This window comes from Typopeltis vanoorti, chromosome 18 (genome assembly GCF_054136105.1).
Source record: "Typopeltis vanoorti isolate ZY-2024b chromosome 18, IOZ_Tvanoo_1.0, whole genome shotgun sequence".
Taxonomy (NCBI): Eukaryota; Metazoa; Arthropoda; class Arachnida; order Uropygi; family Thelyphonidae; genus Typopeltis; species Typopeltis vanoorti.
This window is the reverse complement of record NC_143566.1, coordinates 71,413,501-71,437,815: the sequence shown is the minus strand read 5'-3', so window position 1 is coordinate 71,437,815 and position 24,315 is coordinate 71,413,501. Positions and strand designations below refer to the sequence as shown.

The window sequence follows — 24,315 nt, the reverse complement described above, 5'->3', positions numbered from 1 at the left end:
CTTTAAATAGTACTGCCTCCTAAAAACTATCAAAAACTTACAAATTAGCAAAAAGAAAATGCCATAGAGGAAAAACCTGACGTGATAGAGAAAAATGGGTTTGATATTTGAAATCCGCGCACCCAAATTAGTAAAAAAGAAGTATCAGATCATAATCAGCAGGAAAAAAATTTTTTTTGTTGGCCAGTGTAATTTACAATCCTTAAATAAAGTAATGAAAATAACAACAAAAAAATATAATATACCAATTGCTTTGGCTTTCATTGATTATGAAGAAATTTTCGATTTTCGATAACTGAGTAAAATGCTTGAAGATATAAAACATATAGTAATAGATGATATTGACATATTATCTCATACAGTATAGGAGAGAGGTTTATCAATAATAAATTTAAATGGAAAAGAAAGAGAAATAACAATAAAAATAGGACTCAGACAGGGAGACTCTATCTCACCAAAATCATTTGTTACAGACCTTGAATATGCTATGAGAAAATTCAACTGGAAGAAAAGAGGACTGAATATTGAGGGAGAATACTTAAGCAATCAACGATTCGCTGATGATATCAATTTAATAGAAACATCAAAAAAGAACCAGAATATACGATTATTGGATTAAATGAAATAAGTCTGGATATAGGCCTACAAATAAATTTGGATAAATGGGAACGTAAATGGGACGATGAGATAACAAGATGTTGTGGACATTTATGGTGGAGAGATGAACAAGATCGGCCATAATTGAAGACGCATTCGTCCAACAGTGGAATGAAGAAAGCTGTTGTTAATGTTGTTAATAGAATACGTTAATACTCCTCATAAAATATATTCCATGAAATAGAAAACTGTCCTTCAGAATTTTCAACTCGAATTTGTTCGATTTAAACTAATTTTTAATCAGAGTAGCAGGGAATAGTTTAATTGAGGCTTTCCTTACAATGTATTAAACTATCCAGAAATATTTAGAGAGATTTTTTCATTATAAGAAAAAGTAATGGAAGTAATGAAATTCTTTATCCAAATCCATTGGTAAAATCGAATGATTTTACCCATGGTTTTGGGTAAAACCAAAAGTTCTGATTACATCTCTCAAGTAGCACCTTAGTCGTAAATTAACCGAAAGATTTGTGAACTCTCATGACTGCCAAGAAGGTTAGAGTTAGGAATGATAAAAAGCGGCAATTTATCTGTCAACTGAATTTATCTGACGACTGAAAAACAGTTTGTTTTGACATATAACAAATGACCTTTGATAAGAAACAGGGTTATGCGTGTTATATGAAACGTTCCCCGCTTGGCGCATTTCATATAACGTGCGATACTTGAAGGTAAGGGTTGTACACTTCACAACTAGCCTTTGTTTCTTTTAATTTCTAGCTTACTAAGCAGCACGAAACGTAGTAAAGATAGTCACATTCGACAGTCAATGGATCAAGTTAAATAGGTGTACACGTCGGTTGATAGATCGCTCAAAATAATACATTCCAGAAGGTCAAACGCAAGCTAGATGAACAAGGTTAAATAGTGTTGCGCAACCTCAGTCACATCCTGCTCTCACACATAGAGTTTATCGTGATAACTACAAAAGGACGCGGAATTAACACCAAAAGACTAATTGTGCGCAGTCTCACAAAAATGTACTTGAAAAAAAGATATGGAATCCTATAGAAATATGTTTCTCAAAGATTACCATTGGTGAGTATTATTGAATTAATGCGCTCAATAATTTTATTTAATATCATTTAAATAAATATATTATACAAGGGAAGTCTGAAAAGTTCTCGGCCTAACAATGAAAAAACGAATTTATAATTTCAAAAATTATTATTATTTTTTCAACAAAATCTCCCTTAAGACTAATACATTTATTCCAGCGATGCTCAAGCGCCATTATCCCGTGCATCTTGTTGTTTTCAGTAAGATCTGCAAAATACCCCTCTACAGCTGCAATCACCTCTTGATTCGAAGAAAAATGCTGACCAGCGAGGAAGCGTTTTAGTTTTGGGGAGAGACAGAAGTCAAAGGAAGCCAAATCTAGGGAATAGGGTTGATGTTCCAACAATTCATAGTGCAGATCCCTTAATTTTCCCATTGTTAAAACACCTTCGTGGGCAGGTGCATTGTCCTGATGAAAGATGATTTTTTTTCTTCTGCAAACTGGGTCTTTTATCACGAATTTATTCGCTTAGTCTGGTTAAAAGATCGGAATAATATTCCCCGGTTATTGTTCTAGCATTTTAAAGATAATTAACCCCTTAACGTACCAATTAAAAATCAGAAAGCGGTCGTTTTTCTGTCAATTTTTGGCCGAGTTTTGGGCGAGGGTGATTTGGTGGATCAAATTCATCATTATTTAAAAAATAATGATGATTTGTGCAAACGCAAACGAAATAGCCGACAAACGCCGTTGACAACTTTTCTCGGCTGAAAGAAAATAGGCACAAGATTGTCTAAGGTCTATATTCGGTTGTATTTATATGTGAAACCAAAATTCAAAATGAATTTTGGTGCAATAAACAAAAGACGTGTCACAGACGTCTTTGTATGTTAAGGGGTTAATAAACAAAATGCCTTTAGCATCAAAAAACACCGATTCCATGACTTTGTCTGCTGATAAAACCGACTTTTTCTTCTTTGGCGCTGAACAACCCGCTTATGCCCACTGTTTTGACTGCTGTTTAGATTCTGGTGTGTAATGGTGAATCCAAGTCTCATCCATAGTAATAAATCGACGCACAAATTCAGTTTTATTCTTGTTAAAATGCTCCAAGCACAGTTCAGAGATTTTCATCCGAGTGCGTTTTTGATCTGCTGTGAGCAAGCGCCACACCCATCTTGCGCAAAACTTTTTCATTTGCAATTCTTCACGCAAAATATATCTTACACGTTCTTTTGAAATGCCTACAGTCTTAGCAATTTCATGCACTTTGACTCGCCGATCATCCAATAACAAATCGTGCACTTGATCAATGAATTCTGGTGTTGTTACATTTTTTGGACGTCCTTCACGTGGATTATCTTCAAGGCTGGTACGGTCACGTTTAAACTATGCAGCCCATTTCTTAATTGTCGAAAACGAAGGAGAAGAGTGTCCATAAACTTTTATGAACTTCGAACGAATTTCTTTTGTCGTCAATTTTATCCATTTCTAGGGATACAGACAACACTTTTGCTTCAGACAGCTGTATAAATAAAACTTATATAAATTGATAACTGATTTTTTTTGAAGCTATTTATGTTGATTATCATGATTAAACAGATACAAGGAGGGATAATTCTATACGTTCGGACATCGTCATCAAATTCCTGATATTCATTCTCAACGAAAATACACAACACTATAATAGCATTATATGAAACTTTATAATTTTATATTATTAATAACTTCCTCTCATAACTTCTCTCAAAATGAGTTTGTTATCTGTCAGCACTCCAGTGTTGTCAGATCTCATCTCTCTTTATATATCGGAGCTTCTTCAAGTTCTGTTTGAAAGAAGTTATTTTCGTAAAGGAATAAACTTCAAAACTTGGATGTCTTGTAACGTCTCAGTGTGAAATCATCTAGATGAGTTCATAATTATTGAAATAATTGTATTTCAATTATTGCAGGAGAGTTTGGAATCTCGCATAGCGTTGTGTCCAGGCTCTGGGCAGCGTTTCCAACCAATGGAATGTATTTCAGATGTTTGCTAAGAGATCATCCTCGCCTTACTGAAGAGCATAAAGACAGATTTTTAGTCATGACTGCAGGTCAGCTTGCAAGTCTGCTCCATTCAAGCACAGATACGCGAATATATCGCGTATCTGTGCTTGAATCGTCTTGCCATAGTTTGTCCATTCGGACAAACTGTGGCAAGACGTCTGCGACAAGTAGATCTACATGCCTGAAGGCCTGCACTCTGCGTTCCTTTAACCACAGTTCATCGCAGAGCATGTTTTCAGTGGTGTTATATCTATTTAAAATAAAATTTGACAAGATATCAATGGGGTAATGTACTCTTTACAGATGAGAATTGTTTTAGTCTTTCTTCCGATTCTAGACGACGCTTGATCTGCGTGAAAGTGGTACTGCTTACCATCGCGAGAATGTTCTTGAAATCGGATAGATACAGCGGTGCTGGGGTCATGGTATACGGGAGGCATCATACTTAATGGACTCACCGAGTTTCAAGTGCTGGAAAAAAAAGGGACTATGATTGTTCTGTGCTGCTGTAGGCGAAGAATTCACTTTTATGGATGATAGTGTTACACCATATCGTACACGAACAGTGGAGATACTTCTGGGAACCGAGGATATTAATCGAATCGAATGGCTAGCACGCTCCTCAGATCTCAACCCCATAGTACACGTTTTGGGATGCATTAGAGAGACGCATTGCTGCTCGAAATTTCCCTCCAGAAAACAAACAAGGCCTTGCCCTGAGGGAGAAGTGGGCCATTTAGCCTCAAGAACTCAATCACTTGGTGCTAAGCATGGTACGACGTTGTGAGTGGTGTATCGCAGTTCGGGATGGACATATTCCATACTGAAATGTCTCTCCGCATAGTTTTCTGTAATTACTGTACATTAATTCCTTAACTCTGTCCTCTGGAAATTCGTAAATTTTAACAAAATGTATTGTAATTTAATTTGTACGAAATTTATAATTAATTATATGTTAATATAATTTATTACTATGCTGGCAATAAATTCATGTCCACATTTGGCTCTAGTGATGAAAGTTTTTTCATATATATACAGGTAAGTTTTAGCTCCATCTATTTTAGCTCCATCTATTTTATTTTGGGGATTAAAATAAGTTACATGGTTCATTGATCTTTCTTTAAAACTATATTTCATTAGGTACATATTTATTTTTTAATTTTTTCTTTCGGTTTTGTCCTGTATATTAATAAACCACCAACCTCTGTACAAGAACCTTCATTTGAAAATCTCCGATAATAGTCCTTCCTATCATATAAGGGATTCGAACCAACGTCTTTCCAACAAAACGACCTTCATTTATACTGACTGAGCTTGGGAGGCTTAAGCGATAGTATGGAGAATTGAAAATATTCAGTAAAAAGGAATTAACACTCTGTTAACTATAGGCATGGGGATTTATTTTCCAGGTTGAGGTTGATTCCTTGAGCTTTTTTGGGAAAAAATAGAGTAACACTATGGGCCCCTTCGAAGTTGACAGAATTCGAATTCTTAGTTTGAATCGGTAATTTCAAATTTACTAAAATTAGAGAAACTGAGTCATAATTTCCAAGTTCAGTTTTTCCTGAATCTGAAGAGAGATATGATTAAACCTCAAAACATACTTTGATGACAGTCGAAAATCCCCGTTTCTTTCTTTCTTCCTTCTTTTTCTCTATGATTACATGACATATCATATGCTTTTTTTAAATCATTTTGTTTCATTAGTAAGATGTATTTCATACTATTTTGGCATTCCCCAGGCACATGCGAATGATCTTCCCACTTCCCGGAAATGGCTCGTTCAACGTGTGAGGTGAAGGAACTAATGTTTCCATACTGCGCGGAAATCTATCAGTCATCTGAAACTACGTTTAAAGATTAACACAAGCAGTAGCCGTACATGCTATTATGATATAAAAATAAAAGTTTATATAATATTTAATTCCCAATTACAAAAATATACGTTTCATTAACTAATATAAGAAATCCTAAAATGACATAAAATTAAAGATATGAAAAAACGAGAGTAAAGCATTTCAATACATCAACTATTAATATAGATTTATTAATTGGTTTAATTTGTTAAAAAAATTACTAATGATTTGTAAATAAGATGAAAGTTAATTTTTTAAATGTTTAATGTAAGTGAAAAAAATAATCTTATAAATTCATTTCTTTCAATATTTTGCTTGCTATCTTAAACACATTTCTATTACTGTATAGCTTTAGTATAAATAGTTTGATCCATCACTAATAATCATGGCCCCACTCGATGGAAACACGCAGACATTATTCTCATCCACAAACCAGGTAAGGCGCCACAATTCCCGCAAAACTACAGACCAATCAGCCTTTTATCATGCCTGGAAAAGATAGCGGAAAAAGTGATTCTAAACCGACTGCAAGCTGAAGTGGACAAAAACAACCTGATCCCGGGTGAACAATTTGGTTTCCGTGCTGACTATAACACTACCCAACAGGTCCACAGGTTGACAGAATTCATTACAACTGGTTTCAACTGGGGACAACACACAGGAGCTATCTTTCTCGACGTTGAAAAAGTCTTTGATAAAGTATGGCACAAAGGCCTTGTATATAAACTCTCTATCTTACCAAACTCATAGACACCTTCCTAAAAGACCGGAAATTAGATCCACACCGAGAAGAATCACCGCGGGCATCCCCCAAGGATCACTACTTTCGCCACTACTATTTAACATCTTCGTCGCAGATATCCCAAACGCAGCATCAACCACCATTGCTAGCTATGCGGACGATATGGCGATTCTGAGCAGATCTCTCAGACCACACTTAGCCACGCAGCGTCTACAAAACGCAGCAACTAGCCTGGAAGACTGGTTCAGGAAATGGAGAGTAGAAGTCAATGCAGAGAAAAGCACTGCTATCCTCTTCACAAGACGAAAAGCAACACACCACGGAGTAATCAAACTTTTTAACACAGAAATCCCATGGAAAACCAAAACCAAGTATCTAGGCATACAACTGGATAACCGACTCAGCTTCAACCCTCTCACATTACTTATGCTTGTAATAAAGCCAACACAGCAATCAGCCAACTCTACTCCCTCATCAACCGAAGAAGCAAAATGAATATTAACAACAAGCTTAAGATCTATAAAACAATCATCAGACCCACTTTCATATACGGATCGCCGGCTTGGGGACACACTGCCCCCAGCAACATCAAGAAGCTGCAGGTCATCCAAAACAAGTGCCTTCGTATGATATTTGATGCTCCCTGGTTTGTCAGGAATGCTCTCCTCCACCGAGATGCTGACATTCCGGATGTTCCGACGTATCTCCGTTACATTGCAACTGCATTTTTCACCAAAGCAGCAATTCACCCAAACCAACTCATTAGAGAGTCATCTAACTACGATGAAAACGACAGGTGGAAGCACAAGCGTCCGAAAGGGGCTCTGCTCATCGGTACATGCGCTCCCACACAGCCCTAAATTGGGCGAGCCAGGTGCTCAATAATCTCTTAATAATTTAAATCAACTTCCTAGCGATGAAGGGATTATAATCCACGGGATTGAGATCCATCTAGCCACAGAAGTTAACAGCTAACAGTTAATAATCATGGCGAAGAAATTCGATACCCTTGGAGGGTAATGAATGGCAATGCTGTAGCCAATGAAGTTCTAACCGAGACTCGGCTATTGCTATTACCCTCTTGCCATGATCAGAGCCTTAATAGCTCAATAACACCTTACCCCTACACTGTCCTCTACAGATAACGGGGAAGATGAAAAGCATTCTTGCTTCGCTCCTTTAAGCCAGTCCTTATAAGGACTATATAAGACATTGCATTCTTAACTTCCTAATTTCTTAAAAACGCAATCCTGAAAAAAACAAAACAAACTACAGGTTATAATAAAAAATAAAATAGTTACTTACAGGATAACTTAGAAAAATTAAACGGACCATTTCACCAAGAAAATTTGCACAAACAATACATATTAATGTATGAGACTGCCCCAAATATGGGAAGCTTGCATTCTTAGAACATCAGCCCAACAGCCAAGACTACTACCAACTTGTCCCACTAGGTGGCACCTTTTAGGACTCTAGGACCGACTTCAGCCATATTTGTTCAGTGTTAGTGCCTGCGAACACATATCATTAATTTTATGTTCCTGAAGATGATAATGTAAATTATCGAAATATAGGAAGTATTAATTAAAGTTTTTTAATCAATATAACAGTATACGTTGTCTTTCCCTAAAAACTGACAGTTATGTATCACCAACATATACGTTTATCTACAAAAGAATAGAGATTAGGACATTATTTCACAAAATGATTTTGATATGCTGTAATTATAGTCCCTGAAGTAGCTAGTACGTGTAATGTTTTAAAATATAAAATATAATGAATTAATTTTTATATTATCATATTAATAGTTGATGCACGAAATTCTAAATGAGAGCCTCGTGAAATATATTATGGGGTTCAAAATATTTTTCAAAACATCCAGTAGAAAATTATCAATGGTATTAAGAAACTTTGAAATTTGAGATGTAGAAATAATAGTTCTATTGTATAAAGTTTTGGTGAGGTCGCATTTTTTTGTATACAGGTATGAATACATAATGTCATCAGGATAGTGATTTTCTGGAGAGGTTAAAGAGACGAACCAAAATAGTAAAGCGAAGAAATGACTTCAAAAAAGGAAATATTAAAAAAAAAAGTAAATAAAAATTAAAAGTAAATAAAAATTAAAAGTAAATAAAAATTTTAAAATATAAATAAAATCGAAATGAATAAATAAATAAATAAAATTAAAAAAACAAATAAATTAAATTAAAAATAAATAAAATGCAAAAAAAATACTCTTTTAAAAATTAAAAAAAATTGAAAATATAAAAAAATAAATAAAAATAAAAAGAATAAAATAATTAAACAAAAATAAATAAAAATAGATGAAATTTAAAACAAATAAAATAAATGAAATATAACAAATAAAAATATATGAAATAAAAAAAAATGACATACTAAAAATAAAAACAAGCCATTTTTGATCTAGAATTTTCATCGAATATTTAAATATAGTATCAGTCGAAGACAAAGACAAGATGTGACAAGAACTCTGTCGTCGGTGTTCGTATTGCGGCAAAGCATATATGAATGGAAACCATTTTCCAAAATTCCTAAAAATTGTCAGGGATGAAAAATAATCGAAATTCTTACCATGTCAGTCTCCGTATTTGTTCTCAACAACTACAGGGTGACTACTATTGACGTATCAAATATCAAATCCACATTAGTCTCATTTCTAAGTGAAAAGCCACAACAGACTTCACTTCCATAAAAGCATGTGCGAAATGAGTTTTTAAACAATTCAAAGAAGAACATAATCAAAAATCTTATCGACTTTCTCAGGCATACAGTGCACACCATAAAAACTTCTTAAAAATGTAACACTATGATTTTACTATATGATCAAACTACTGGCCAGTAGTATTGAAGGTAATGTTTTTTTTTAATTAGTAAATTAACATCGAGGAGTTTACTATTGACCTAAAGGACATCCAGTATAGCTAATAGTAATCAGCTGAAATTAGATCGTTATTCCAATTTTTAATCTGGTTGTACACCATATCCGTTGAATTGGAAGGGAGAGAACGGCACTCTAAGCTTAGTTCTGTATTTAGACAACAGCAAAAGAGTTCATGGTTAGATTCAAAAACATGAAAACATAAGAAGTTCCTAAACCGTAATTGGAGAGAAAGAAGTTTCTCCCCTTCCATACTGGTAAGAAATTCTCAGGCGAATTTACGATATTCAAATATAAAATTCCGTTTTTTAATAGTGACAACTGCTTGCAAAAAAAAAAAAGATCTTCGTTGAGAAATGTAATCTGTATAGACAAACTGTTACACATCAACATCACATATTAGAGAAAGAACTTATTTCATGTTTTTGAAATGTTTATTTAAATCTCTCCTAAGATGTTTAGAGGTGATATTGCAACGCCTATTCTTTCTTGCCTTTTAGATCCTCCCCCTCAAAATGTTTCAATTTATATTAAGTACGATATCATGGGTTCAAAGTTACGAGGAGTCGTCATTGTGACTGGTATTTTCGTGTTACTTCCATATGGCACTACATTGACAGAATAAAGAACGCTTACGTTTCATTCTAGTCTCTTGCTAGTAGAAATATTTCAGCCTGTTCTCCAGTTAGATCGTTGGCCCAAGCAAACAAGAAGTTTCTCCCGATAACCGGGAATTTTCACTCAGAAATTCGGAAAAATAAACCACAGATTTCACAACGTTTCCAACCATAAATAATATATACGGTGTCACTGGGGCCAAGGTTTGGGAAGGCATTATGCTTAATGGACACACCGAGCTACAAGTACTGGACAAAGGGACTACTTCTTCAACGTCATATTCAATTATTTCTTATTACTGTAGACGAAGAATTCAATTTTATGGATGATTGTGCCACACGACATTGTAACATTGTACACGAGCAGTGGAGACACTTCTGTATACCGATATTAAACGAATCGAGTGGCCAGCACGCTCCCAGATCTCAACCACATAGAACACGTTTGGGATGCAATAGGGAGACGGATCGCCGCTCGAAATTACCCTCCAGAAAGCAAACAAGGCTTTTTCATGTTTTATTTGATAGGAAATTGCAACGTATATATAATATATAAATAATAAATTAATAAGTTTTTAATAAGAAATTATAAAGATTATTTTATTGATGGTAATATTTAGTACGAACTACAAAACTTTGTTTAGCTTAATCCTCTGAAATCATATGGAGATTCAAAACACTGGTCAATGCGTTGTTAATAAATGACACTCGTATTGAAGGATTCAATTAAGCTCTCTTGAAGTATAATGTATTTTACTTGTTTAATAACTGCATAGAAAAGAAGAATAATAATGATTATTATTCACGAAGAGACATTTCTCAGAAACAGTCATGAGCGGAAATTTTTTTTTTTTTTTTCATTCGATATTTTAGTGCCTCTGGGTAAATTTTATCCTGTAAGTAAGCACACCACTTTCGATCAGTTGGAAATTACACGTTGATTTATAGAGTCTTCAGGTTTTCTTGGCATAGTTCTGTGTCTCTTTTTATATTGCATCACAAAAATTTCCCGGGGGTTATTCGTTGCTTGTTATGACGCAATTCCCTGTGCGCGTGCCAGTGCTTCCTTGTTGTTGCAGGTACAAAATGTTTGGAAGGCCATTGTATGGTCAGTTCTTTTTGCAATTCGTCTTAGGATAGTAGCAGCCAGTGTTCAGAAAACGTAAATCTTCTTGATCAAATTGCCCTTGTAAGTATAAAGTAATATAACATTTTTATTCTAATATTTCTTAGTTTGATAAGCGAAATAGCATATTGCCTTAACTATAATAATGAAAATCCTACGAAGCCAGTGATTCAAATTCAAGTTCAAATAATAATAATAATAATTTATTTTTATTTTTTAATTTTTTTATTGTTCTTTCAAATATTTACATATGTACAATGATCATCTATTCGGTATATTATTTTACAAGGTTCAGCACTTTGTGCTACATATAACGAGATTTAAATAGTAATGATGATAACAGTTTTTTTTATATAACAAATCATAATAATAATTTACAATTATATTGTTCAGAGTTACATAAGTTGTATAATATTACATGTTGTGGTTTACTATTTTTTTTTTCAAGTTTAAAAAGGTATGATTATACAACAGTATTTACACATATGCAATAAAAATATTATATTTCCTTATTCTCACAAACATACAGTGTAAACTCATGATTTACATTTTTTTTATTATTACATTACATACATTTGTTGAAATTATTACATACATTTGTTTACATGTGATACTTATTCTTATAAGAACTGGGCGATGGACTGAGTCCTTGACTCTTTATCCCGTCATCTGAGTGAAGTAAATCTGTGCGGATGGAGTGTTATTGAGCTAAAAAGCTCTAGTCATGGCTGGGTAACGGCAAAAGCCGAACCTCAGTTAAAACTTCATTGGCTACAGCATTGCCATTTGTTACCATGTGATACTTACATTACATACATTTGTTTACATATAATACATACATTACATATATTGGTGTGAATGTATCAAATGCTTTAGTTAGATCAATAAAGACTACCATGGCAATTTTGTTTTTGTCTAAGGCGGTATTAATTACGTTTGTAAAGTCTTCCAAGAGAGATGTTGTTCCCTTATTTTTCTGAAAATCATATTGTGTTTTGGGGATAATATGAAAGGTCTCTGTATATGCTGTGAGTTTCTTCAGTACGATTCGCTCAATAATTTGATCGATACTTGGCAATGTTGTTATGGGTCTGTAATTGCTGATTAAATTTCTTTTTCCATGTTTGTATATGGGTGTGATTATGGCGGTCTTTAGCATACTTGGTATCTGTCCTGTTTTAAATATTTTATTTATTAATTTTAGTAGGATAGGACCTAAGCTAGTTGCATGTTGCTTGATATCCTTAGGTCTTATACCATCAATTCCTTGGGGGTTTGTTTGGTTTGATTTGATGTATTGCAGAGAGAAGTTCTGCTTCGTTTGGAAACCATAATGTCTGTTTTGATTGTGGTCCAAGTGGAGGATCACGTTTTTTGATTGGGGGAATATTTCTGTGCAGTTCTTGGATGGAGTCTGCAAAGTATTGGTTAAAGTCATTTGCTAGTTGTTGGATGGGTTTTGGGTCTTTCATAAAGCTGTGTTTTATGGTTTCAGAGTGTTGGGAGCACAATCTAGCAACTCGTTGATCAGATGCCAGGTTTCTTTTATGTTGTTTTTTGCAGAGGTTAATTTGTCTTTGTAGTAATTTCTTTTTGAATTTCTTATTTGTGTTGTAAGGCGATTCCTTGTTATCCTATATTCAGTTTTAAAGCTGTGTTATTTGAATATCACTGTAATTCTTTCCATAGAACGTCCTTTCTGTGTATTTCTAGGATTACGTTTTGTGTTATCCAAAGATTTTGGGTTGTTTTTGAGAATTCTAACTTTCTTTTCAGCTTTCTTATATATTTCCTCCAGTGTGAGTCTAATGTTGTTGTATAAGATATCTGCTGAATCTGATACCATGTGTTCCCAGTTGGTTTTTCTTATTTCGTGATTGACTACTTCTTCGTATATTATTGTTTTATGTTGCTTTTCTTCTGTGGGGCGTTGCATGGATATTGTCTTAGTGTGCAGGCTTAGAGTCGTGAAGTAATGCACTGCTGCTTTGCAATTTATGACTGTTGCAGTGTAACTGTTTGGTGGTGGTGCTCGGACATTTATAGGATCTAGGCAGGAAGCAGTGATAGTATTTCCGAATATTTCTTCTCTAGTACATGATGTTATTGTTGGTATTAGATTATACATGGATAGCGTGTATAGGTATTGTACAGTGTTGTTCTGGTTTTCATTTGCAATATTTATGTAAAAGCCAGTAATTGTGTTCATGCAAGAAATTTATCATGTTTAAGTTTGGTGGACTGTAAATAGCATTTAGTATTATGGGATGCTATCTATTTGTTGTATTAGTGATTTCGAGGCAAAGGGTTTCAGCATGCTCAAATTGATAGGCAGTTTCTTTTGCTATTAATTTATGTTCGATAAATATTAATATTCCACCCCCTCTTATTGTTTGGCGGCATGATCTCTGTTGTTGGAAGCCTGGAATTTGGAAAGCAGTCGCTTCGTGATGAGTCATGGATATTTTTGTTAGGACCAATATATCAATAATACCGGTGTAATTCATCAGATAAGCCTGTAACAATAACCAATGTTTTCGGATGCTTCTGATGTTAATATGCAAGATTGAGAGACCTCTCGCTTGTAATGTGTGTTGTTTCCATGCATCAAGCGAGTCGAAAGTACAATTGCTGTTGTATTCGGGTGTAATTACATCTATTTGATGGTTCACATTCATTTTTGTTGTGTTGAGGTCTTCTTTTTGAACTAAATTGGAGTATTTTATTTCACTCTGGCAGCCTATCTATGTCTTCCGAGCTTTATATATGTATGGACTTTGAAGTCTGTGACTTTCTCAAGAGTATCTTGCCGTCTTTGATCCACAAAAATTGATAATTTTGTTCTGTTTTTGCTTTTCTTGCTTGGTACATCAGATTCTGATTGAAAGGTGTTAAATACTCAGATAGAAAGAGTGCTGTATTGTCTTTCGTTACGTTTAAGTCCTTGACAACTGCTTTTTTCAGTCTGCTGGCTTTTATGAGATTGTCTCTTGTAGCCTTGCTTGTCAGACGTACTATGACTGGTGCGGGTCTTGGCGAGCCTTGTTTTTTGTTCTTCCTGGGAAACCGATTTATGGTCTGGATATCATTATGCTGTAGGGATATGTCAATTGCATGGCCTAACTTTATAACTACGCCTCTGAGATATTTTGTGGATTCACTTTCTGGAAGAGAATAATAATAATCATAATAATAATATTGAAATACAAGTCTGCAAAGAAAGAAAATGTATGTGAAAATAAAATATAATAAAAACAATATGAATAATATATATAATAATAATAATATAAATATAATAATATTAGTTTTATAAAATTAATGTAATAATACAATAATAATAATAATAATATACATAATATTAAATAAAGATTTGTATTTCGATCATAGAAGCATTGGCTTCGTTAAATAATATTGTGTATGTGTATTGTGTATTCCGTTTGAAGAATCTCTGAAATTCTTCAATTTCGTTGAGAGAAACCTGATCAATCAGAGGTCGCTAGATTCTACAATGCGATTTGTACACTTAATTGCATTAAGTGTACAAATTTATTGATTTAACAACCAATTAATAATTAAATGAAATGTTATTGATACATTTATGACGACATTATTCTATGATTTTTTTTGTTGTTGAGCAAACTCCACTAAGTTGCAATTTGTCATCTGTTTTTATTTTTTTTTTTAAATAAATCGGATTACTTTTTTGTTCCCTTAATATGTTAATAACTGCAATTTTCGGATTAGAATATGTGGACGAGTATAATCATAACATCACAAAGTAATACAGAACTTCTTTGCATTGGAGAAGATAATACAGCGCAGTTATAGTACATTTAAAATGCAGTTTTATGGTCAAGTAGCTATTCGAATCAGTCTGTCATAAGTTAACAGTCTGCCCAACGATTATTCAGTTTTAACCTTTGGGAACTTTATTTTTCTTAATACATTTAATCAAAGTCCAAAGGTTGACTTGATTCTCTTTTAATATTTAAATTATTTTTATATTCCCAGCGTTTTCCGGTAATTATTACACAGTTTGATCTTTTATTTTGCCTGCTGCTATGCGAGGAGCTACAGGATATCATTCCTAGCTTACGTATAATTAATAAATACCATTATATACTAGTTTTGAATTATTACATTCTGAGGCATACTTTGTACCTCTGAAATATGTGAATATATTTCACGCGCAAAACATTGGTTAGCTTTCTTGACAAAAGGATTAAAACCAAGAAAATAATTTTTTGTGTAATGTGCGCTCTGTTTTGCAAGATTTCATTTTTCTTTTCTTTTTTTTTCCCTTATAGATTCGAAGGCTGGCCAGTACTGTCATGACAAAGTGCTGAGTGTCATCATAATAATAAAAACAAATTAGTGCATCATCTGAAATTATTTCGCCAATGTCAGTGCTAAAGCAGTGCGTTTTTATTTGTGTAGTTGTACACTTCTCCTTAAGTGAAAAACATCACCGTGGCATACAAAGCAGGTGTCTCAATCGATGTCCAACTTCAAGGAACATTCATAGCAGATACGGAAATGCTTGTCAATGTGACAAACTCTGTTCCATATACGAAGACTGTTGTGTCAATTCACCATTTAGACCCAAACTTGGCGCAGACATAAACGAAGAAAAACAAACAACAGCTTCATGTTTGCAAGTCCCTGTTTACGGAGGAATACGTGTGATTAATAAGTGTCATAAAGATTGGAAAGGTTCCGAAGAAATCGAGAAAAATTGCACATCATCAGTGACGAATATCCAGGATCCTTATAGCAGACTTCCTCTCACAAATCCTGTAAGTGGAGCAACCTACAAAAATTATTATTGTGCAATATGCAATAACGACAGACCAGGTTCTGTTATGTGGAGCATTCACTTACAATGTGGAGCAGCTGGAGAGAAAACGTTAAGCAAGGAACGATCACTGAAGAACTTGATATACGACACTGCGTCTCAGCAGTGGGGTATAGCTGTTCGAAATGAATTTGGCTGCGTTGTGAACAAACAGTTGTGCAATATATATTTCAAGCCACCCACGTCTGTAATTAGAAAAGTCCGACCCTGCATTCCAAATCTAATATCAACTTGTGATCCAAGCTGGATCGGTTCAAAATTAAGAAACCTATGCAAGCAATATATGGATCCAGTTGTCTTCTCAAGTGGTGTTTATCGCAATACATACTGCGCAAGATGCAATCACATCTATGGAGTTCCATTTGCATGTCCTTCTATTGCACCATCCAAGAGCTTTCCAGGCTTACCATTTCCTGTTTTGAACAACACTGATGTATTTAAACGCATTCCTGGAGATTATTCCTTTGCTATTCTTATGGACTTTGATCCAAATTCTGGAGATTTGGTAGGAAAACTTCCGAATGTTCGAAGATGCAAAATCGGCATGGAGATGGATCCATTTACAAAGATCTGTAGAAATGTTGTATGTGGTTTACCAGGATTTCGAATGATAAATGGGGACTGTCGTCAGGTTTAAGATATCTTGGAACAATTATTCACCTTTGAGTACAATTTTCGGAAGTGTTCATATTTATTTTGATGTAAAAACGGTTTGTAAGACTTGAAGTATTATTTATTTTTGGATATTTTTATGAATTTTTTCATGAAGTGTCAAATATCCGATAATCACTGTGATATAAATATTAAAGTTATATAATATATAATAGAGTGGTGTATTTTATTTGTGTGGAACATACTTTTTTCACTAAAACACATAATATACGAGGTTGTCTATATTACCTTTAATATTACTCTCTATAGAATTTTTGAGCTTCCTAGATTTTTTTTTTTTTTTCTCGGAACATCATACACTCACAATATAGTGCTAATTCCCCCACCTTTGAAGAAGTCAGTATCTGGTGTCGCGTATTGATTTCAGATATTTTATGGTTATTTTTATAGGCAAGATGTGATTGAATACGTGATAATGTATGATTACAATAAATCAGTACAAATATAAAATTGAACATTATGAAAATTACATATGAAATTTATATCTGCTTTCTCTCTAGCTATATATAAAAACAAAAAACAGTTTGCAAATTTACTACTAACGTTAACAATAATTTATTAAACCCAAACTCTAACAGTTATTCAAGAATAGAAATCTGAAAAATCTTTCATTTAAGAAATCGAAAATGCTAAAAATCTCAACATAGGTTCTTCCTGATTTACCCAAATGGAATCGTATAAGGCAATGAACGCATTCTTTGATATGGCAGAGTACCGAACTGAAAAAGAAAAAAATGGGGAATTAATAGAAAGAAGCGTAAAAAGGAAATGCTTTTTCAGAAAAACATTCTTTATGTTGACATCACTGATTAACCCATCATTGAAAGAAGTACCTTTTTTCATCTTATATAAGGTAGTTATTTATATGAATTCTTTTTAAGTATTTCAGGTACATATAACAAGAAAAAGAAGACACTAGGGATGGAGAGATGAATCCCAAATGTTAAATGTCAGAACACAAAAGTGATAAACGAACAAAATCTCATTCAAATTTAAATATATTGATAACTTTTCCAAATCCAAATATCTCATCCATAAATTGATAACTTTTCTCTCATTCAAATTTAAATATATATATTGATAACTTTTCCAAATAAAGCAACTAAAATTTCCTCAAATGAAATGAAATATGAGAATCCAAGGCTATAGCAGAATAAATATTTATAGACGAAAAATATCCTGCTAAAACAATAAAAATTGATATCAAATGAACACATGTAGAAAGATAAAACTATGGCAGAAAAATAAATAATAGCTATCCTTGACTGATAACAATTATTGACTTCTTTCTCAAAGGTACTGAAATCTATCTATAAATCATTCTTCTTCTTTCCTTCCTTATTATTAAAATTGAACACTTTATATTTGTTCTAACTCTTTTCTGCGTTAACGTTTTATTATAACCACTAATATAGCTACTTTCAGTAAAATGTAAGCGATTCTTCTGAATGATGCAATGAAAGTACAAGAATAATTGAAGTATCTTCTACATCACCGGTTGGTCTTTTAATTGCATTTAGTGAATCTCTTTTCATTACATCCGCTTCTCTAGAAATCCATGAAAATATGGGTGCACCAATGTTTTAGTTGTAATCCATCATTTTCCTGATATACAGTAGGAAAAAAATTAACCTGAGCGCATATTTTAACGAACAATTTTAATTTCTCAAGAAAATAAAAACAAAAATTAAATTAAACTCCAATTTTACCTAATAATTTATATGTGCTCCTCTGTTCCTAATAATTTATATGTGCTCCTCTGTTCCTAATAATTTATATGTGCTCCTCTGTTCCTAATAAGTTCAATAATTCGCTTAGGCATGGAATCTGCCAATGCAGAATACAATTTTCTTATTACTTCATCTCGAAATCATATTGATAATGGATTGTATTAAGGTATCCTCTGTATCACAATTTCACTTTCTGCCTCTTTATCATTATGGCCTACAAATTTTCTATTGGGTTAATGTCAGGAGAGTTACTAGCCATTGAAGCAATTGGATGTTGTAATTTTTGAGGAACTCTTTCATTTTTTTTTTTTTTTTTTTAAGGTGTGTAATGGAGCGAGATCCTGTTGGAAGATGAATTCTTTGTCTTTCTGGATCTGTGGGACCACTCTTTCCTCCAACAGTTTTATGTATTGGTCACTTTTCATCATAACGTTAACAAGCACAAGTGATCCGGATCTTCATTTGTAAAGCAACCTCAGAACATCTTTTTAGCTGGGTGATTAGGAGCTTGTTGAAGGTGGGCGAAGTCTTCTCAGCCGCTGATTTGCGAACATAGGTTATTCGGTCTTCTTGGACAAAAAAAAAGTTCTCATTTGATAATATGACCTTCCACTTCTCAATAGTCCTATCTTTGTACATATTTGTCCACTGGAGTCTCTTTTTCTGCTTTTCCTTCTTGATTCCAACAATATGCAATGGACTGTCATGTCTGAAACATTAATCCCACTAGTTTCCAAGTGTCTCTTTAAGTCTACAGCAGACAATCGTGAATTTACTTTGGTTTGTTTAAAGAGTAAGTATAGTTTTCTTGTTTCGCTCACTTTTACTTTTTCTTTCAGATGAAAAGGTAGCTCTCTTCCTAAACCTCTTTAAAATCGAATTAACAGTACTAAAACAAACATGACACTCATTGACAATTTGTCCTTGAGTCATGGATGTGTGCTCAGAAAGAGTACACATTTTTGAACCTTGTATATCCATTTTATAGGATGGATAAAATATTATCCATTCTATAAAATCTATAAAATTGTATATCCATTTTATAGAATGGACACAAAATGAATAAACACTGAGAATGTCAACTTGTTTACACTATTGGAAAACACAACGCTCAGCCAAAATACTGAACTGAAACAAAATCCAAATTAAAAACCAAAACGTTGACGAAAATTCGGATGTTTGCATTAATTTGTTCGCTACTGCATTTAAGCTATCACACTTTTTCCCGTATTAGTATTAACCAACAATCATTTGGGGTTTACTAGTTTCGTTTTTTGCATGTTATTTATTTCTTATCCTTTTCTTGTATTTCTTTCCCAAACTTGTTCATTTATCCACCCAATACTGTTTTCTTGAAGGTTTTCACTTAAGATAAATTAATCGGGATAAGTATCAAGTCGTAAGAAAAATTTACTATATTACAAAACTTGGTATCATTAGGGAAAGGAAAGTGTTAAGAATTTACATTTAAATATAATATTCGTTATAAACATAAACACTTATTCTGATTTTAACACCAACGGTTTAATACAATTATGTATAAGAACGTCGACTAGTTTCACTGGCATACTGTATAGCTTTGTAAAGACAAAAAAAAAAAGTGAAAGAAAATCATAAATGCCCAAAAAAAAAACGAAAGAATACAGTAAACCGTTAACAACGGTTAGGCAACCAAATTTGACAGCTCGCGTGACAATGCATGAAGCGAGATGCTTCAGTCATTATTGTAAATACGCATTACATTGTTTTTGGCGTACTGTAGTTCCGCTATACTTAATGAATTAATCAGAGTTTTCCATGTATCTTTCAATATTGCTCCTTGATTTCTGTTCAGGTTATTACCTGTTCGTAGGACCACTGCTGCTTCTTTGAAAATTCGGCATCTGTAATCGTCCTCTATATATGGCATTGATCTGTTTTCCCAATCTATTGCGTGGTTAGAAGTTCAGAAGTGATGCGCCAAACCTGATGTATCTGATCTGTTGGGATTTACATCTCCAACATGTTCTTTCTGTCTAATTTCCAGGCTACGTGAGGTTTTCCCTATGTACGAAAATCCACAAGTGCATGGTATTCTATAAACCCCTGCATATTTGAAAAAAGGAACGCTGTCTTTAGGGGATCTTAAAAACTGTCTAATGGTTGCAGTCGGTCTAAACACAACTCTGATGTTGTAAGGCTTCAAAATTCTGGCAATTTTAGTGGAGACTGAACCAAAATAGGGTATGACAACGGATGAAACGTACTGAGTTGCTATCCTTTGTTGTTGGAGGTTATTTTTATAAAGCAATTTGTTGATTATGTTTAGAGGATAACCATTTTGAGAAAGCGATTTCAACATTTGAGAAAATTCTGTACGTACATCTTCGTCTGTGACTATATTTTGGGCTCTATTTCGTAACATATGGATGATGCTGTATTTTTGTGTATGATGATGATTGGAAGTAAAATGGAGGTACCGTCCAGTATCTGTTGGTTTTCTATATATAGTAAGTTTAATATTATCATTCTCTTGTCCTTTGACCAGTATATCTAAAAAAGGAAGTTATTTCTTGTTTTCCAATTCTAAAGTGAATTTAATTTTGTTAAGAAACGAGTTGATTTTATATAGGAACACATGTAAGCTTCTTTCCAAATGATAAAAACATCATCGACGTATCTCCACCAGACTGATGGTTTTGGAACAATGTTGGTTAGAATTTCCTTTTCTAATTTCTCCATGAACAACTCCGCACATGGTGGTGTCAGGAGACCTCCCATGACTAGACCTTCCAATTGTTGATAAACGATGTTGTTGACTTTAAAAGAATTAGAATTCAGGCGGTATTGGAAAAGTTGTGTGATATCCCTAGGAAAGAAATCTTTTATAATGTCTATGACCTCCTCAACTGGAACGTTCGTGAATAAGGAGACCACATCCAGACTGGCCATTATGTCTGTTTTTGATAGTTTAACGTTCTTGAGTTTCTCAACAAAGTGTTGAGAGTTCCTTAAATAACACTCTGATTGTCTGATTTTTCCTTTTACTAGGTTGGCAAGGTGTTTCGCTAGTAGATATGTCGGGAAGGATCTGCCATCTACTATAGGACGAAGTGGAACTTCTTTATGCACTTTGGGTGCACCATAAAGGCGAGGTGTTATTGGATGTGAAGATTTTAGTTTTCTTTTTAACTCTTCAGGACAACTATTCATATTATGAATCAGAAGGTTTGTCTTGTTATGGTTAGTCATGGTTGGATCTTTGTTAAGTATTTTGTACGTGGAACGGTCAGATAGTAAATTGTTGATCTTACTAATATAATCTCTGGAGTTCAAGATGACTCTGGAGTTAGTTCCCTTTGTCCGCTTTAGTAATTTGTTTGCTCACCGATAAGTGAGATTGGATTAACCTACCATTTATAAGATGCGAATATTCGTTATTATAAAATATATTACACATGAATCATAAAAGGAACCATCTTATATTGTAACCTCACACATGGCAAGATCGTCCTCTCCAAACATTAATTATCATCCACTAGTCTGCTGATTTTTATTCATTTCACTGGCACGGAAATATATGAATGCAATCAATTCTCAAACATCCTAAAGACTAATGAAATCAAATTCATTATTAAAAGAATACACAAAATTCACATACAGTATATATTATAAAATATATTAAACATGAGTCATGAAATGAACCATCTTATATTGTATCCTCAAACATGGTAAGAGCGTCCTCTCCAAACATCACTTATTATTGTCCACTAGTCTGCTAATTTTTTATTCATCTCACTAGAATCATCAATACCCAAATGATATTTTAGCAACAAAAATTACAATACATTAATGCTAATTTCCAGTTTTATAAGGTTTTTTTTTCCATAAAGCAGCAAACTGGCTAGAATAATTAACACGTGCTTAATGGACATAATATACTTAGCATTGTAGTCTTAGTTGTTTGCTCGCCGATCAGAGATAGGATTAACCTACTATCATAAATAAGTATATTTATAAGATGCAAAGTAACGTTAAAAAACATTACACCTGACAGGAAACGAAGGTGGAATGAATCACATTAGCATGATTTTTTTTTTGTATTAAAATTATTATCCATTTAAATTAATTGGCCTCTATTTTCAAAATGAGGAAGTCGTCTTGTTATTACATTGAAATCAACTTTCCAGCCTACTTTGCTAGTATAGAATGTTCATCATATAGTGACCTTAAGTAATTATGATAGCCATATTCCATTTATGAAAGAAAAACATTTCCTAATTTACATGACTGATAAACTTATTTTTACTTAAAAACTATAAACGATTTCCTGACAAATGGTATTTGAAATGGAGCGTTTACAGATGTTTTCAATATTATACTATGTGACATTGCTCAATGAGGAAAATAATACTACTAACTACCAATTCTCTATTTCTTTCTTTATTTTTTAGAAATTATTATGCCAAAAAAAGTTACAAAATGTTTTACCACGTCTGTGTTTCTAAGGACAAAGACGTCGTCCGTAATTTTGAAACTAATCAAAGAGATTTGAAAATACGCTTAAATATACAGAACATTATGAAAATATCCATAACATCACCCAATGATGTTATGACTCGTATCAAATTAATAATAGCCTCGACTTTTTTTACGTTCAATAAAGTTAAGTATCAAGGAAGAGTTTGAACATCCCGTTGGTAAGAGAATCACTGAAAAAATAGTTGAATTATTTTTTTTTTTGCAAATTCGAAATCACAAACATCTTCACTTCTGCTCCTTGTTGTGATAACCTTTCATCTCAGTGAGGTATTTCAAGAAAAAAAACTCCATAAAATAAACAGACTATTAAATCGGTCCAATGATAAAAGCATAGGAATGTAAATGTCTCTATTGATCACGAATAAGTAAGTGTATTAATTTTTGAAATCAGGGTACATCCAGATGGAGTGATCACATGAGTTTCATACATTACTCCTATTACGCGATCGGATGACTACACGACGCTAATGTGGGAAGGAAGTAACTGCCCTATGTGAGAGAGAGAGAGAGAGAGAGAGAGAGAGAGAGAGAGAGAGAGAGAGAGAGCTATTTTAAATCTGATTTCAATGCTACATTATGCCGAGCAGCTTATCAACTACACCATTCTTATTGCACTCCCTAAATCACCAAAATTCGGTTAACCCCATAAAAAAATATAATTATATTCAAAATATATGGAAGTTACTAAAATCCCCAAAATTTAAAAACAAATAAAAATAAAATAAATACAAATTACTGAGGAACTAAACCGTATTAACTCAGTTTAATATTTCAGTCATAAAAACAACAATATATTCAATTATTCATTTATCTGCTCTGCTGCAGTCACAGTATATTGTAAGTCTGATTTCGTTTATAAAAATGCTTGCTAGATTGCAGAATTCCAATCCCGGATCGACTCAAAAACACCCCCCTTAGCACTATAAGGAAAGCAAACGAATAAACCCATACTCGGATATATATGAATGGAATCGATTTTCAAAAATTCCGAAAAATTGCGAGGGATGAAAAACAACCAGCGTTCCCTATCATGTCAATCTCGGTATTTGTTCTCAACAACAACAGAGTGACTACCATTGAAATATCAAATATCAAATTCAGATTAGTTTTAACTAAAGAGCCACAACAGACTTCACTTCCATATGCATGTGCAAAATGAATTCTTAAACAATTCAGAGATGAACATAGGCAAAACCTGTTGGATCTTCTCAGCCCAATTGTGTAGTGATGGCTTAAGAGGCTGGACAAACTCCTAAGACTAAGCGGAAGTGTTTGAAATGAAGGCACACAACGTGAAGACGTTAAATAAACTTTTAACAGGAAAATAATGTGTACTCTTGTATATTAATTACTCCAAAAAGAGTAATTAATATACAATATTAATTAATTTTAATTAATTACTCCCCAAAGAGGAGTAATTATTATTTAATTACTCCTCTTTGGGGAGGAGAAATCGCAAAAAAATTAAACAATATCAGTAGCAAACAGAATAATTGATAAAACAGTGAGATAATCTAACAGCATTTGGAGTACATGTCAAGGTCGTGCATGATGATGTGTTGCGTGACAACGCCTGTTATCATACTTT

General features: G+C 33.4%; 1 protein-coding gene across 2 annotated transcripts; it reads left to right on the top strand.

Moving 5' to 3' along the window:
- The first annotated feature begins 1,428 nt into the window (after positions 1-1,428).
- On the top strand, positions 1,429-16,573 carry LOC150096786 (uncharacterized). Of its 2 annotated transcripts, none has more exons than XM_090408536.1 (2): positions 1,429-1,695; positions 15,257-16,573. In XM_090408536.1, exon 2 carries the CDS (start codon positions 15,350-15,352, stop codon positions 16,439-16,441), a length of 1,092 nt encoding a protein of 363 aa, XP_090264662.1. In that variant the 5' UTR covers positions 1,429-1,695; positions 15,257-15,349; the 3' UTR covers positions 16,442-16,573. The 2 variants fall into 2 exon arrangements, with proteins under 2 accessions (XP_090264662.1, XP_090264663.1); XM_090408537.1 differs by lacking the exon at positions 1,429-1,695 and adding an exon at positions 10,979-11,012.
- The last annotated feature ends 7,742 nt before the right edge of the window (positions 16,574-24,315 follow it).

Excerpts from the sequence above, each read along its gene's own strand:
- LOC150096786 (XM_090408536.1), top strand. The coding sequence starts at position 15,350 with ATGTCAGTGCTAAAGCAGTGCGTTTTTATTTGTGTAGTTGTACACTTC.